This window comes from Ruditapes philippinarum, unplaced genomic scaffold (genome assembly GCF_026571515.1).
Source record: "Ruditapes philippinarum isolate M1 unplaced genomic scaffold, ASM2657151v2 ctg173_1_1_1_1, whole genome shotgun sequence".
Taxonomy (NCBI): domain Eukaryota; kingdom Metazoa; phylum Mollusca; class Bivalvia; order Venerida; family Veneridae; genus Ruditapes; species Ruditapes philippinarum.
The window spans coordinates 521,107-535,889 of NW_026861243.1; the positions used below are offsets into that span (position 1 = coordinate 521,107).

The 14,783-nt window shown below is 32.7% G+C and overlaps 2 protein-coding genes and 1 long non-coding RNA gene across 3 annotated transcripts; all 3 read left to right on the forward strand.

The window, feature by feature from the left end:
• The first annotated feature begins 2,084 nt into the window (after positions 1-2,084).
• Positions 2,085-3,897, forward strand: LOC132715022 (uncharacterized). The gene is made up of 4 exons (XR_009623636.1): positions 2,085-2,133; positions 2,519-2,626; positions 3,349-3,417; positions 3,867-3,897. It is a non-coding gene; the product is annotated as an uncharacterized LOC132715022 (long non-coding RNA).
• A 627-nt stretch (positions 3,898-4,524) lies between these two features.
• Positions 4,525-7,253, forward strand: LOC132715023 (uncharacterized). The gene is made up of 6 exons (XM_060697994.1): positions 4,525-4,613; positions 5,057-5,197; positions 6,056-6,185; positions 6,503-6,596; positions 6,827-6,881; positions 7,116-7,253. Exons 2-6 carry the CDS (start codon positions 5,156-5,158, stop codon positions 7,227-7,229), a joined length of 435 nt encoding a protein of 144 aa, XP_060553977.1. The 5' UTR covers positions 4,525-4,613; positions 5,057-5,155; the 3' UTR covers positions 7,230-7,253.
• A 1,306-nt stretch (positions 7,254-8,559) lies between these two features.
• LOC132715015 (inositol 1,4,5-trisphosphate receptor type 3-like) lies at positions 8,560-14,399 on the forward strand (the record flags this gene model as incomplete). Its single annotated transcript, XM_060697987.1, has 9 exons — positions 8,560-8,670; positions 9,210-9,346; positions 11,151-11,218; positions 11,565-11,620; positions 12,018-12,179; positions 12,753-12,985; positions 13,189-13,270; positions 13,819-14,006; positions 14,286-14,399. Coding segments are annotated over exons 1-9 (1,106 nt in total), but the record flags the coding sequence as incomplete, so codon positions are not given.
• Positions 14,400-14,783: the final 384 nt, after the last annotated feature.

The following is a 14,783-nucleotide window of genomic DNA, read 5'->3' on the forward strand; positions in this document are numbered from 1 at the left end:
TTGCTCTCTCTATGTACTGACTGTTAAATTTTTATTGTCAGCCCTGGACTTATAATATATTTATTTATGTAAACGTGATCCTTGAATAAGGTTTATCCTAACTTCTTTTATACACTAACTCTATTACAAGGTAAAGGTGAAAGCATTTTTCCGTGTTGTCTAACACGTCTCGCCCTATTCGGATTATTTTTTACTGAGCACGGTATATGTGAAAATATTAGTACAACCAATCGGGTGACTAGAGTAACTCTCTGAGAAAGAGGATATACATAGTTTCATTCCGGAGAGAGCACAGGTATCTATATTCGATAGGTAAAAACGAGGTATATGAGCTCGTATTGAAGTCTTTCAGATTTCCAATGTCCTTGAAAGTAATATAGTATAGTGCCTTGGAGTTATAATTGTAGTGGAGAGATTTCGGAATAGTAGTCATAGAATTGCAGCGTCTAAGAATTTCGTAAAGATGGGAGCACCTTCCCCGTGTTACTAATTTTCATTGTGATAATTTTAGTCTACTTAAATCTTACTGCCCTGAACTCGTGTAGAGTGTTGCTTTATAATTTGTCTGACATTACAAGATGAGATTCAAAAGCTCTGAATTTTAGAGAACTCTGTTTGTATATGCTCACCCGGGGGTGGCATCAGTGGAGAGCTGCACGTAAACAGCTTATAGCAGAAGAGGGAGTGCTTTATGACATTTTAACATATATAAATCATCTTTGCTTAGACTCTATCAAACTCTATTCTTTCAATTTATTATTTTTATATTTTTTTGTGTTTGCTATTTCTCGTTTATACTAAAGGAGTGCACCTGTTTTCACAGGTAAGATTAAATAAATAAATGATTTGGACGTATTAATTATCTTCGTGAGGTCAATTGTCACAAGCTGATAAATATGACTGGTGTTTATCACACAAGATTTGTAACAATACTACACTCAATTCAGTTTATAATTGCCTCAGACACTCATATGTCACTTTTATAGTATTTTAGAGAAGATATATGTAATACGCGCTCTTGTTTATTTTTTACACTTTGAACTTTCGTTCCGGAGGAAAAAATCAACGAGTACATCTAATATCTCTTATTAATGAGTGAGAATAGAAGTGAGTAATCGAATTCTACATGAAACTACTTTGTAGTAGAATAATCTAGGTATGAATTAGATCAATCTCATCATTGAATAAACGAATTGTTTGTCACAGTGCACAAGGAACTGTAAAAAAATGTTTCAATGCTGTTGTACTTATGTTTGTCGTGAAAGAGCATTTTACCTAGTGCTAATCTTTGATTCACTATTATCGGAGTTGTACATTTCGCGTTACAACGTCGTATGAGGTTTCCGCGTAGAACATATATAGTTGTTCATATGGACATTATTACTAAGATTTCGACGTAATTAACATTTGCTTGAAATATAATGTTATCATGAGTATTTTCTAATTTCTATGAAGTTTAAGCGTAACAACTACTTAGCGTCTTACAATCATGTAAACGTTTTGTGAGAATTGATGATACTATCATTTCATATAGGAATCAACTGTAGTCACTAGTGAGCACCGAGATAGCGCCTTAGAATCATTATCTGTCCAACTCGTTCAATGGAGCACAACACTTTGACATTAATGTTGACTACAATCTGTGGATATGTGTGTCCTCCCTGTAAACATCTCTCTCTTGTTTTTAGTGGTTTTTGTTACTTTTTGACCTATTGTTCCAGCGACATTGTCAATTTCCAATGTTAAATTTAAAATATACAGAAGATATACCACAGAGACTCGATTATCCCCGAAACTTCTTGTGTGTTTCTGGACACACCTCTGATTGTATCGTGAATTGAACTTATGCTCTTATAAGGATGTACTGGACTAATAATGGCGTGATATGCAATACTGATGGTCACGAGAGTCCATCGAGTAGATCCACCAGAGAACAAGCATTAGTAGAACAACGCCCTATAACAGAGGGACTAACATATCATGTGAGCTTTTTTTGGGTTGACACTGTTTGCTGTACGAGAAAAATGTAGAGTGGACATCTTTGATTTTAAGCTGTTGTTGTGTTTGTTGCTGGTGTTCGATCTCAACAATCAGAACTATATCACTAAAGCCTGGTTGATTACATTTAAACAGGTAACAGTCTTAATGTCGAATCTAAACCAAAGATTTTATTTCGTTAGTTCCCTGAAATCTTAAAAACATCAACATGTTTAGATTAATGAACAGAATATGACAAGCTCTTGAAATCAATTGAATTTTATTGAAATGTAAGAGCTTAACACTCTTATTGTTATCGATTTTTTTTTTGGATTTTGTCACATTTTTCACCTTCTTAAAATTAAAGACAATAGCAGCATTCATTCTCAAATCGTCTAGGAGTTAAAAACGAATGATACAATATTCTGGATTGGTTACAGTTGATGAAACTTTAACTTTGAAGTATTGCTTATAAAATGCAGCAAAACATGATTATTTTTAATAATTCTGCTTAAACGTTATAGGATATTTTCCTCTTCAGCTTTGTGTGTTTCAAACAAAAATGGCAATCAAAGGTTCGGGTGGAAAAACAGTATGTGTAACCACTGATAACGGCAAAACATGGATTGACCTAGTCACATTTTCAAAAGTAAGTAATAAAAGGCTTTCTTCAATAAAAACATAAGATAAAAGCGCTGGGTTAAACAAAAATATTTAAAAATGATGCACATTTCAATGAATATTTCCTTTTAAATAGCTATAGTCGTTGACTGTTTGCCACTGTAATGTTAATGATCTGAGGATTTGAATTTATTTTTATGAGTGTAATATGCTTATCCATCCAAAGGTAAGTCGGTGGTTCTATAAAGTGGCTTGCTCTTACTTCCAAAACTTAAGTCAAGCTCGTCCGAAAGATAAGATCATTCATTTTTGCAGTAACACCTTGTTTTTCTCCATGATGCATATAATGGTCTCATTGGCCTCCCTTGCATCAAAATAGCAAACATCAGAAAACTCGACTTGCATGCATATTTAGTTTCATTCAGTGGATTACTGAATTCAAAATTTATCGGTCACTTTTTAGTAGTTAAATGTCCAGGGTCCGTATTCTCAGTGCCTGAATGGGCGTATGGACCATCATCAAGCTTACAATACATACATACATCAAATACATCAAAGACTTTAAGGATGGATATAAAGGGGCAGAGGGGTATCAGTGATGGCTTCAAACAATTTAATGCTTGCAACAAACTCTAGATATTAATAGATTTAATCTACATTTGGTTTAATACCACCATTTCAGAGTTTACAGAATTGTTTTTCCTAGTAAGAAAAATGATAAAACAATCTCATATATTTTTTATATTTCAGAGAAATAAAGATTCCGACGAGTATCTGTTTTTTGAACGTCAGCTGAAATTGTTCGGTTACCTTGCAAAAGTGCGTATAATTAATATGATAGTTTATTTATATACCTATATCAATATAGAAAACCCGTTAAGCTTACTTATCGTTAATTTGCATTATTTACGGATTTGAAGTTAAATCATACTTTTGAAATTTGAAAAAAAAATCATTTTCAAAATTGTCAAAGATTACCGCCGCAGTATTACCATCTTTGTGTATGAACCTTCATAAGTTTACAGGTTTACATAGTCGTTGTATTTGATACGTGTGATTAGGTAATAGTATATCAACAAACGAGAAAATTTTGGTTGTAGTTATAACAATGACTTTTGTATATGCCGTTTAAATAAACACTGACAATGTTAGACAAAAGTGACAGCTTTCAAATATTTATAAACGAGTATGATCTAAATAGCAACTGTAGAAAGTGTTGGACCATACTTTATATGCACGAACCTTATTTGCTCATTCATCATTGGCAGGGGCAGAATGAAAACTCCATTTCTGTTATCAACGAATGATACTTACTGGAAGATTTTGTTATTGTGCCTTCTTTAACGATAGATTTTCGCTGAACAGCTCCGTGTCCTTCTTTCCTGTGACCTATTCATTATAATGTAATTATCTTACGATCAGTTTCATCTAACTGTTTGTTATTATTCATTATTAATTCAATAATCATATTTTTTTCATCTCTATGCTTCATTTTAAAGACAATTTTAAAGAGACCTGTATTATCACGACGTATCAATATGATAAAGATATGATATCATAATATCTATTGTACGTAATGTTATAAATAAATAAATGGGTTTGCAACACTGTTCATTCATGTGTTGAATTTGGACTTTGAACTTAAGACTAGGAAATAGCTGTCACGCATTTTTGAATGTACTTCTTAGACAGCCAATCCTAGACCGCGTACAGCAGCAATGTTTACATACGGAACAGAGTTTATTGCCCATATAGAGATAAAAAAAGGACAAACCGATCAGGGTCGAGGTTCTCATATAAAACTAGAGTAAAAAAATCTTTATGATTTATTTACAAGTTATAGAATACGATACTTGTGATTATTTTGATGTCTCGTTTGATTCTTACTTTATTTTGTACGATCGACATAATTATTTTGTTTTATTCCAGCACTGTTTGTAGACAGGGGAGGGAACCGCTCGGTGTTGGACAGAGTCAAACTATGCTATGTCTTTGATGACGTATCCAGTGACGATGTAAGTTTAGTTCCGTTTCTTATTTGTTGTTGGTTGTTTTTTGTGTCAAATTGTTCGTTAACTTTAATTTGTAAATGTTTAATTATTAGATAAATGGATTTAACCTATCTAGCAAAATTAGAAATTACAAACATTTCTTAAAACATGTATGGCGACTGCTAACCAATTTGTTGTACTCCAAAATCTTTTTAAGTTGACTTTTAATAGCAATAATTAGTTGTTATTCCGTTTTTTTTTTCAGTCTGTGCAACTCAAAGATAAAAAACAGCATTTTACTGACTAACATAAAATAATTTGCATTTTCTTATTGACTCCAACCGTGAATTAATAGATCTATGTTACTAAAATATCGGTTTACCGAACCCCATTTTCTAGGAAAATTAACTTATGGCTACATTGTTTTCATATGTACATATTTAAACATATTGCTAATTACAATTTAGGAACCTGAAATCCTCGCTAGTAATAGTCAGTCTGAAACATACAAATATTTCCCCCACCTCAGTCATTGGATAGCAGACTTCCTCAGCAGGAACACAGAAATGACGGCATCAAATATCGGGAACAACATTCTCATAAAACAGGTAGGATCTAAATGAGCGACTGATGGACTTACAAATCAAATTCAGGAGTGAAATTCATATAAGCCTCAAGCTTTCTTCTCAATCCTGGTTGTGATTTATGTATTGTAATTTTGTTTGAAAATATTGATATAGAAATTGATATTATTTATACCAACTCAAATAGTTAATAAAATCATAATTACAATGTCTGTTACGTGACACTGGAAAAGGAGTGGTCGACATATTATTGTGCAGTCTAGTTTCTCTTGTCAAGATTATAATAAAAAGCGTCTGGGAAAGTTAGAAATTACGATCATTTTTTGTGCTATTATCTTATTGTTGAAACAATAGTTCTAATAATGCACACTTATGGGGAAATCCGATGGACTAAAATATGATTTGTCATAAAGTTTGACTTATATAAACTGGTGCATACTCTCTTTTGACTATAAGAACCTGTAACTCAATGAATTGTAATATATAACTACCATGGTCTTTGGTTGTTGGACTGGTTCCCATCCCAAGTAGTGGAAGATGAACCGGGACTGGTGACTAGTTCCATTTTCAATGATATGGCAATGTGGTCACGATAACAAATATCAACATACTATCTATCTAAAATGTTTTGCTGTGGTCAGTCACAGACTCATTTATAGATATAACCAGAGTCAGAACATGTACAGAATAAAACCTTTATTCATTGAATTATCTTAATGATGTCAAATGTAGCGACAAATGAATTAGAAATGGTGACTTATGTATTGTTTATTTAATTTAAATTGGTAATTCTTGTTAAATACAATATAAAAAAATAATCTTTTTCAGCGTCTTCAATACTTGTAAATTTATTAATCTTGAATAACCTCTACTGTATTTTAGGTATTGAGACTTGTGTATTACCTCGTGTCCTTTGGATTCTACGGAAAATATGAGGACATAAAGAGACTGCTGGATCCTCTTATGTTACTTCTTGATGGTCGACATGACAAACCGTATCCAAATATTGAAGGTAATTCATACTTGAGCTCTTGAACTGGGAGTATCTTTTCCCTGAAGTTATTGGTTTACGAATATTATATTCCGTTTGTACAAGCTATTTCAGAACATTATCTTTAACATTATGAATAATCTTTCTGGACAATATTTATTTGCATGGACATTTGCGTTTTAATGAGAAATATTATCCTGTATTTATGTCCTCTGTTTTTGTTAACACTCAAATGGAGGACTCTACGAGTTTCCTATCTTTGAAATATACCAGATACAGCGTTAGAACCATTTTCTGTATTTAAGTTATCTAGATAGTTTCTTATTTTGTTTTTTTAGGAAAAGAGGCAATGGAAGTTATGTTTTCGTTTCGTCAAAAAGATAGATTCAAACCTAGTCCAGAAACGAAGGCAATAGTTGAGGCTAAAATTCAGTAAGGCTTCACTACAAAAATTAATATTTGAGAGGTTCAATTGTCTATTGTGTTTTCATGTTTGAAAAAATGGTTTTCAGATCTGTGTTGATATTTTAAGCATTGAGGAACATAAACGATTTATTCAATAGAAACACAATATTTACTATGCCACCTGCACTTGATAAATAAAAACGTAGATCTATACAACGGGTGCACTATCGTTACCTACTGTAACACTTTCATTTCAGGGCTCTGGAGGTTCTTGATTTATTCTTCAACTTTAGGTTCAATAACAGATTGGAGGTAAGTTAATTTCAAATATGACAACATGGTAAATTCGATAGAATCAAAGCCTTTGAGAAGGAGGATAAATAAATGAAATCACTGTTTGACATTATTATTAGCCGTTAAAGATTTACATGTAGTCTTACATGGTAAAAAGATATCAATATGTTTCTGTCATCAGTTATTATCCAATTAACGTGGTATCTGTATATACACTCTGTCTTTATATTCTATTTGATATTTATGTTTCAGAAATTTATCTTTATGTTCAAAATTGCTCACGAACAAATGAATAGGCCAGGAGGGGTGTCGGAGTTTGCTCCCTTGATGAATGAGGGGTTTGAATTGGAGAAATATACAGGGTAAGACATTTTTGAAATTATAACACCGATAGTAAAACACCTTGCTTCTTGTTCATGAAGTCAAAAAAGAATCGAGATCAGATTTCCCAGATAGCATTATAAACAAAAAGACATACTTGTATATGACAGTTGAAACGGACAATTAATATGAATGTAAAGTCATTTCGGAAAAGGCAACACTTATCATTAAAAAAATCCAAATAATCAAGATAGAATTTTTTGTCGATTTCTTAAAAACACATAACGAATCATACTTATTGTCTATCTTTTTAAAAATTTACAATACCGTATGACAATAATTGGTTATCGTTTGGAGAGTCGTGAACGTCACTGCATTTCCTGCGACTACATGGAATTTTACTTCGTACTTTTTACATGAGATAGAATTCATTTTTTGTTATAACTATATAACAATATATAGATTATTTATGAACACAACAGCAAATAAACGAACAATGGTTCGATATATTTGATGGCAAACATGCTTTCATGGGCAGTACATATTATGTTAAGAAATTTTTGATTGTAAGTTCTAATCTTGTAAGGGTATTTAGCAAGCATGCAAAGGAACTAACGATTTCCATTAAAAGTGTAATGTAACTTCCATTTCAATTTCATGCACTTTCGTAAGAAGAAAATATCCAGTTTTGTGTTGAGTTCGAATTTAAAGCAACGCTGAAAACAACCACCAGCGTAGTTGTTAATAAAGATACAGCTATTTTATACCGTATAAAATGATGTATTTGAAAGGGCTGGTATTTAGTTTATACGAGTTCATTCTAGTTATTTTGTGTTAGAAGCTATATGCTAATTGAAACACTCTCGAATCCGTACCTTGAATCAATCAATACTAAGCAAAGAGTGAAATGATGCTTGCTTACGGTAACGACAGCTTGAACTCACGCGGCTAGCTACCCTTAGATTAACCATCCGGCCACGCCGGCACAAGTATTATCACATTAAACTATCTTTATTTAAAAAAAGTTGAGAAAAAGTGTATTGTGGTTTGTATGAGGGAAAGGCAGCGCAATACAAGACAAACACTAATTGTGATCACGGCAGTACTATTTGTGCGATCAAATCAATGAGAAATAATTTAAAAATAAGATACTCTTGCAATGAGTGAATTATGAATTAAAACCCATAACTATTGTAACCGTTACAATACATAATGTCACTAAATTCCGGACTATGCTCATATGCATCCACCTGGTCGTATTTGTCCAGGAATTGCGTTTGTCGCAGATTATAGACATATACATACGAAAATCGTGTACCTTTCGGTATTTTCTTCAATGATCAAGGAAGTTCATTGTAAAATCACATCTTTTTTTCAGGACCTGTCACACTATGAGTACAGTGACATTGTGAGGAAGTCAATGCATTTACTCAACAGATGGTTCTCGGCGTATCAAAATCTTTTCAAAAGGGCCGTTCTCACTCAGGTATACAATTTCGTCTTGAACACATGGACATTCGTTACCATTGCCGCCATGTCTAGCTCATACCTTCTTGCATTTGTATACCAGAAATGGAACTGTCCTTTGAATGAATTGTAAGCTATCTAGTTCAGCTTCAATGACTTTTAATATCAATTCGATGATACAATTCGATGATACTGAACAGGCGCAACACTTAATTACCTCATGCAGTAAGGATCTTCTGAAGACTGACAGGTTCTATACCATATTTCTATCACCCAAAGGGAAAGGGAAATATAGCTCACGCAAGCATCGATGAATTTGTCACTAATCGTAATTAAATGTACCCATTGTTTACTCTTTTGGGTATTTTGCATTAAATCAATTTGGTTCACTGTAAACGATTAAATAGTCGATATACCTCCCCTCGTCACCTCGTCATATTTCCCTTTTATGCATCTAATTCTTATCAAAAGTTGCATACGACAAGAAAATGATAGTTGGCATACTAATTTGAACTGGACAATACATAGATAAATCTTGAAAAACAGCGTATGCTTCAGGTTTTGATCACGGATGAATCTGTTAAAGTTTATAGACGTGTTGAAGAATTACTGCCCGAGTTACGTAGACTTGCAGCATATAGGATGGGTAACGAGGAAGCAGAGCAAGTGGTGACAATCCTCCAAGAAATTATAAGGTCAGTTTATTACAATAGAAGCTTTAAACTATAATGTGAAATTATTTGTTATAAAAATATCAAAATGTAAACTAAGTTGTATCTGGACTTTCATGCATCATGCCTGTACTTAATACTGAAATTTAATGGAAGCAAATGATGTGCAAATATGGTTAATGGGTAGCTTGTTTTTGGAAATTGTAAAAAGACTCTAAAAGAAGTTTTTTAACAGATGAGAATTTAATAAACATTTTTGGTTTAATAGGCTTCATATGGATTACATACAAGCACCGGTAATAGTATGCTGTACAAAAAGTGGTTTTGTCAAAACATTAATATATTATATATAATTAATGTTTTCCTATATAACGTCGATAGGCATTATGTACTTTATATATATTATGGTCATTCAATTATTGTAAGAAAACTATAGTTGATATACACCTACCGTATTGATATTCTTTCAAAATAAGTACCCCTGTTTATAACAAGCGCTTTCCATCTGTTCGACAATTTCCGTTGCAAGGCAAACGCGTGTGGTGCGTTCAAGCTCTGTGTCCACGGCAACCGTAAGTTTCTCTAAGTCATTAAATCTAACACCCCTGAGTGGCATTTTGATTTAAGGAAAAAGACCATTTTCACAGACATTCATGTCGGTGATGCAACACCTCCAAGATATATTCCTTGATTTTTGACGTCACTGTTTGTGATTAATGCGGAGTTACGTTGACATGAACTAACAATACCCCTGTTTTTAAGAGCGATGGTCCTTTTTTCAGGATAGCTGGTCATAATTTCTTTTTTAAAAACTTTTCATAATACTTTCCGTTAACTGTTTTTCCAAAAAGGATATCATACGTCGCCAATACACCTCTATAACCATGGCTATAATTGCGAGCTGTTTCGAGTTTCTTTGGTTTCGTCTATATTTTGCAGGCCTTGGCGATCCAGGAGTGTGCCATTCGGAGATCTGTGACTTTAATTCGGGTTCATAACTACGAGGGCATGTCTCGTCTATTGCCACAATGCGGTTTAAATTCTGTTCGCCTTCGTTTTCATATCTTTTTAATTGATTTTTCTGCAATCACTAACCGGTCCGTCATTTGGTCCCTCGTGAGGTGATGTGGCTCCCATTTTGCATGAACTCAGTGCATTCGCAAATGACGTGTAAGAATTGTATGAATGACGCATCAGAAATACAAAGATCGCATGTTGATTGCCGTTCTTCATTCAATACGTCCCTTACTTTTTAATATGCAAATTGTCTGTAGCCTCAACTTGCCGTCCGCTACGGGGACTATTGGAAACATCAAATGTTTCATTTGATAATCGCCTATTCCATCTTTAAACTGCATTAAATGAAACAGCAGATTCACAGCAAGCTTCACGTAGCTATTCTTGGATTTCCTTTCCCGTTGTCCCTTTTAAAAACTCTATCTTTTATATATATACTGTTCATCTAGGCTTACACCGACCATGACGCTTGAGCGACGATCAAATAACGTCATATATATGTGTCGCGAACGTTTTCTACGTCAATAAATATCTTGATTAGTTTGTGAGTCGTGCAAAGTTTCATCACTTTAAGATGAAAGACAAAAACGTTATGGGTTCATTATCAGAACTTATTGAATGACCCTCTCTTAATCTTACAACTAGCAGAACTGTGTAAGCTGTCAAGGTCTCTATAGCTAATAAAATACAAGTAAATTAAAATACTGTGGTAGGTGCATGCATTTATGTTTCATCTTTTATTTCATGTGTTTAAAAACTGAAATATAAGGAGCAGAATTTATTTTTCATGATTTTTCATTTTACCTTTCAGATTTTGTCATTTACCGGACGCAGAAGAAGAACCTCATCCTGTAAACCAGACAATTCTCTTCAATAGTGGTTGGTATTTTTGATGAAAATTAAGATGTAGCAATTTTTTAGCATTTGCACTTTTCATTGGGGGTTGTATTTAACATCGCTATTTTGGTCAACTTTCAATCCATTAAAAATTACTTAAGATCTTCTGGATAAGATTTTCAACCGAGTTCTTGTGCTTTGATGTCTGCGTTGTTTTTCATGCATGCAAATACATGAATTATGTTCCAATATAGGATCATTTGAAACCTGAAAGCTAAAACCATTTTCGTCGGTAGTCATATTTTAAATATTGGCATCCTCATTATCGTTAATGTTATAATCGTTTAAAGATACAACACAAACATAGCTTTAAAAACTTTCCTTTCAGGAATCCTGGAAATAATGTTCACATTTCTGTCAAAAGAGATAGACGTCAAGATATTGGTAAGATTTTTGACATCTGCATTTGTCAACACTACACGCGTATTTCCCTTTTTATCTAAAGTATGAACAGCTATCCTTTATGATCACTGTAATATGAATCTACATAGATTCTAGATAGATCTGTTTTGATGATTTTTTTTATAACAGATATTTGTCTATAGTAAGCACGTGTAAAATCATAAAAACAAACACCTCGAATGATCGACAAATGATTCATGAAAATATTATTCAAAAGACACTGATTATTATGCTCATCAAAGGCAAAATATGTAATGGGTTTATTGTCATTTAAAGTGTCTATGTTCTTGTACTTATACGAGTAAATAATGAATTGTACGTTAGATTTTTTATTCATACTTTACTTTGTCATTATAAGAGTAACTTAAATGTTTTATAGGATCACTATGCAGGGCTGCTTAAAGTGTTTGAGTGTAGCTTTGTTATGCTTAAACTACTGGCCAGTAGCAACCATGTTATTCAACAAAGGCTCTATGATCGCCTTGAATTAATTCTGTCAAAGAAAGGGGGATTTGTACAAATGGCTGAGCTTGTTGCAGAGGTAAGAAATCTATGATTTAGTTAAACCACTTTTATCAGAAAGTATTTTGTTTTATGGCACAGCATGTACTTATATTTGTTGCATCTCTAATATCAAAGATTTCATATGCGGTTTTAACATATTTAATCCTTACTCCTTAAGTCTTATTTTTAGGTATTATTCCTGACAGATAGATGGTGGAAATATCATGTAACTTAAGTTTTTCTAAATCGTCACAATTGGGGTTACAATAAACAACCAAGTCTGTTATAATGGAGGAACATTTTTGCATAAATTATCGCAGTGATATAAAATATGATTTATTCTTAGCGCAGAGAAGCTCAATGCATGCGTTGTTTGATATATACCACCATTATTGTCTATAATCATTTCATTCAATATCTCGATTTGAGTTTGCAATAAGTTAAATTTTCTAGTCAGTCACGGTACCCAATTTGTGTCTGCGAAAATGAGAGAGGAGTCAAAACTGTGTTAGAAAAATAAAAGGAAAAGCAAGACAGTAAAAAAAAAGACTCGCTATGTGTGATTTCAACAAAGGTTTTTTTAATACGATGATAAAAATTGAATTCATAGATATTCATCGGGAATACACATACAAGTATGAAGATAACGGAACATCAGATGCACCAAATAATGGCATTGGTGGTAAGGCATCGAATAGAAGTGCCACAGTTCATTGGTGTTCTAAAGTCTGTTATGAAAATAGAAGAGTCGGACATGTCACTGAAACGTAACCAGGTCATGGTAATGACGACTTTCATGCAGTACAATACCGAACTAGCTATCAAAGAAGATGAAAATGAAAGGTAGGTTACAAATGACATTCAATTCGAAACAAATCACTGCTTGAATATTGTCAGTAACTTAGCTGGTGCCTTTTAATTGAATTTTGTATAGGAAACCGTAACGTCTCCAAACAAAATATGCAGTGTTTTACATTTTACTTTAGTTGTTTTTCAGTGGCAAGTTTAATATAAATAATTACAGGCGATTTATACTGTATTTTCAGAATGAAGTTACTTTTGTCCGATAACACAAAAGAACTTGAATTTTTCATTTCCGTTGTGGATTTACTTGCTACTTGTGCAGAGGTAATAATTTAGTCTAACCTTTAAAAAACCAACATTGGTTCACTGTCTGTCTGAATCATAGACGCAAAAACAAAATTGATAGAAAAGATCTTTCTCAGCAATATAACATACAAAAGCTTTGGGAATCACATTAAAAATAAGTGTACAGAATGACCAGTAACAATACACATAATGAATGAATAAAAATGTATTGAAAATGATCAAAGAAAAGTTACAGGTAATCTTTCGGAAATAAAACATTCTATTCATATTGTATGTAAAAAGAAAACTTTGACAAACAAAGAGAGAACAAAACATGTACTGTATCTATATTTATTTAAATAATTTTAATCTCCACAATAAAAATAGTTTATTTTATGAAAATAAATAGAAGACATATAATTATCAGCACCAAAAACATAATATTCTCGGTCTTACCAATGTGTATGATAAGGAAGCCGGTTTTTGAAATTTGTATGCATGTGATATATTTACATGGCACTCTTGTTATTACATATTTAAAACTATTGAAAATGTGTATATATTATACGGGTTGATGTATTTTACAGGGAGAGAACAGATTCATCGAGTCCATTTGCCAGACTATATTCAAGATTCCGGAAATCTTTAAAGTGCTAAATCATCCAACGATCAGTGATAATCTGAGGAGACCATACCTTACTTTCCTGATTGGTTCCTACATGCATACTGTCAGTGGAATGATTGAAAGTGGTGCCGGTGATATTCCCCATGACCCGTAAGTATTTATACTTTGCATTACAAGTTGGACATATAAGCGACTTTTTTCAAAAGAAAAAATAATCTATATTGCCTTTACAAGAAGAATAAAAACGTTTCCAATAAACGCTAGTAAATTTGCATGCATATTTCCAGAGAAGTAATATAAGTACTTAATAATTATACTTAGAAATGTACAAGATATATAAAACACCCGTTATAAGAAAATACTTGGATTAATTTTGTGTGACTAATGTAAAAAACTAGTATTGAAGTATGGTAACATTTTCTATTGTAGAATAACGTGGGAATATTTAACTAATGTTAGTGCGACGTTAGTTAAGGTGACAGGGTACACAAAGAAAAGTCGGCAACAAGTCAAATCACTTTTGAAGAAACGACCAGCAAATGGGTAGGTATTATATAACAATAACATGTCCGTCGCTGAACATTAAAGGTACCCCGACGTGACAAAAATGAAACTTGTACCATTCGCAAAGACCCCCACAATTAGTAAACAGTTTTATTTGCAAGCAACCATCCAAACCCGCTAGCCCCGGCGGAAGACGAATTCGAATTTTAAAATATAATTTGATATCTAATTTATCACTTTTTATTGTTAGAGTATAATTTATTGAATTTTGATTTAATAGATGAAAACATTTAAATAGCTTGAATTTGAAGAGTAATTGCAGTTGGTTGGAATAACACTTTTGTTTAATTATTAACTTTTTCGTAAAAGAAGTGAATATTTTAAAGCCATTACTTTTCAAATTATTCCTTTAGTATATTCTAA

Excerpts from the sequence above, each read along its gene's own strand:
- LOC132715023 (XM_060697994.1), top strand. The coding sequence starts at position 5,156 with ATGACGGCATCAAATATCGGGAACAACATTCTCATAAAACAG. Across the intron at positions 5,198-6,055 it reads ACAACATTCTCATAAAACAG|GTATTGAGACTTGTGTATTA; the intron begins GTAGGATCTAAA and ends ACTGTATTTTAG. Across the intron at positions 6,882-7,115 it reads GGTTCAATAACAGATTGGAG|AAATTTATCTTTATGTTCAA; the intron begins GTAAGTTAATTT and ends TTTATGTTTCAG.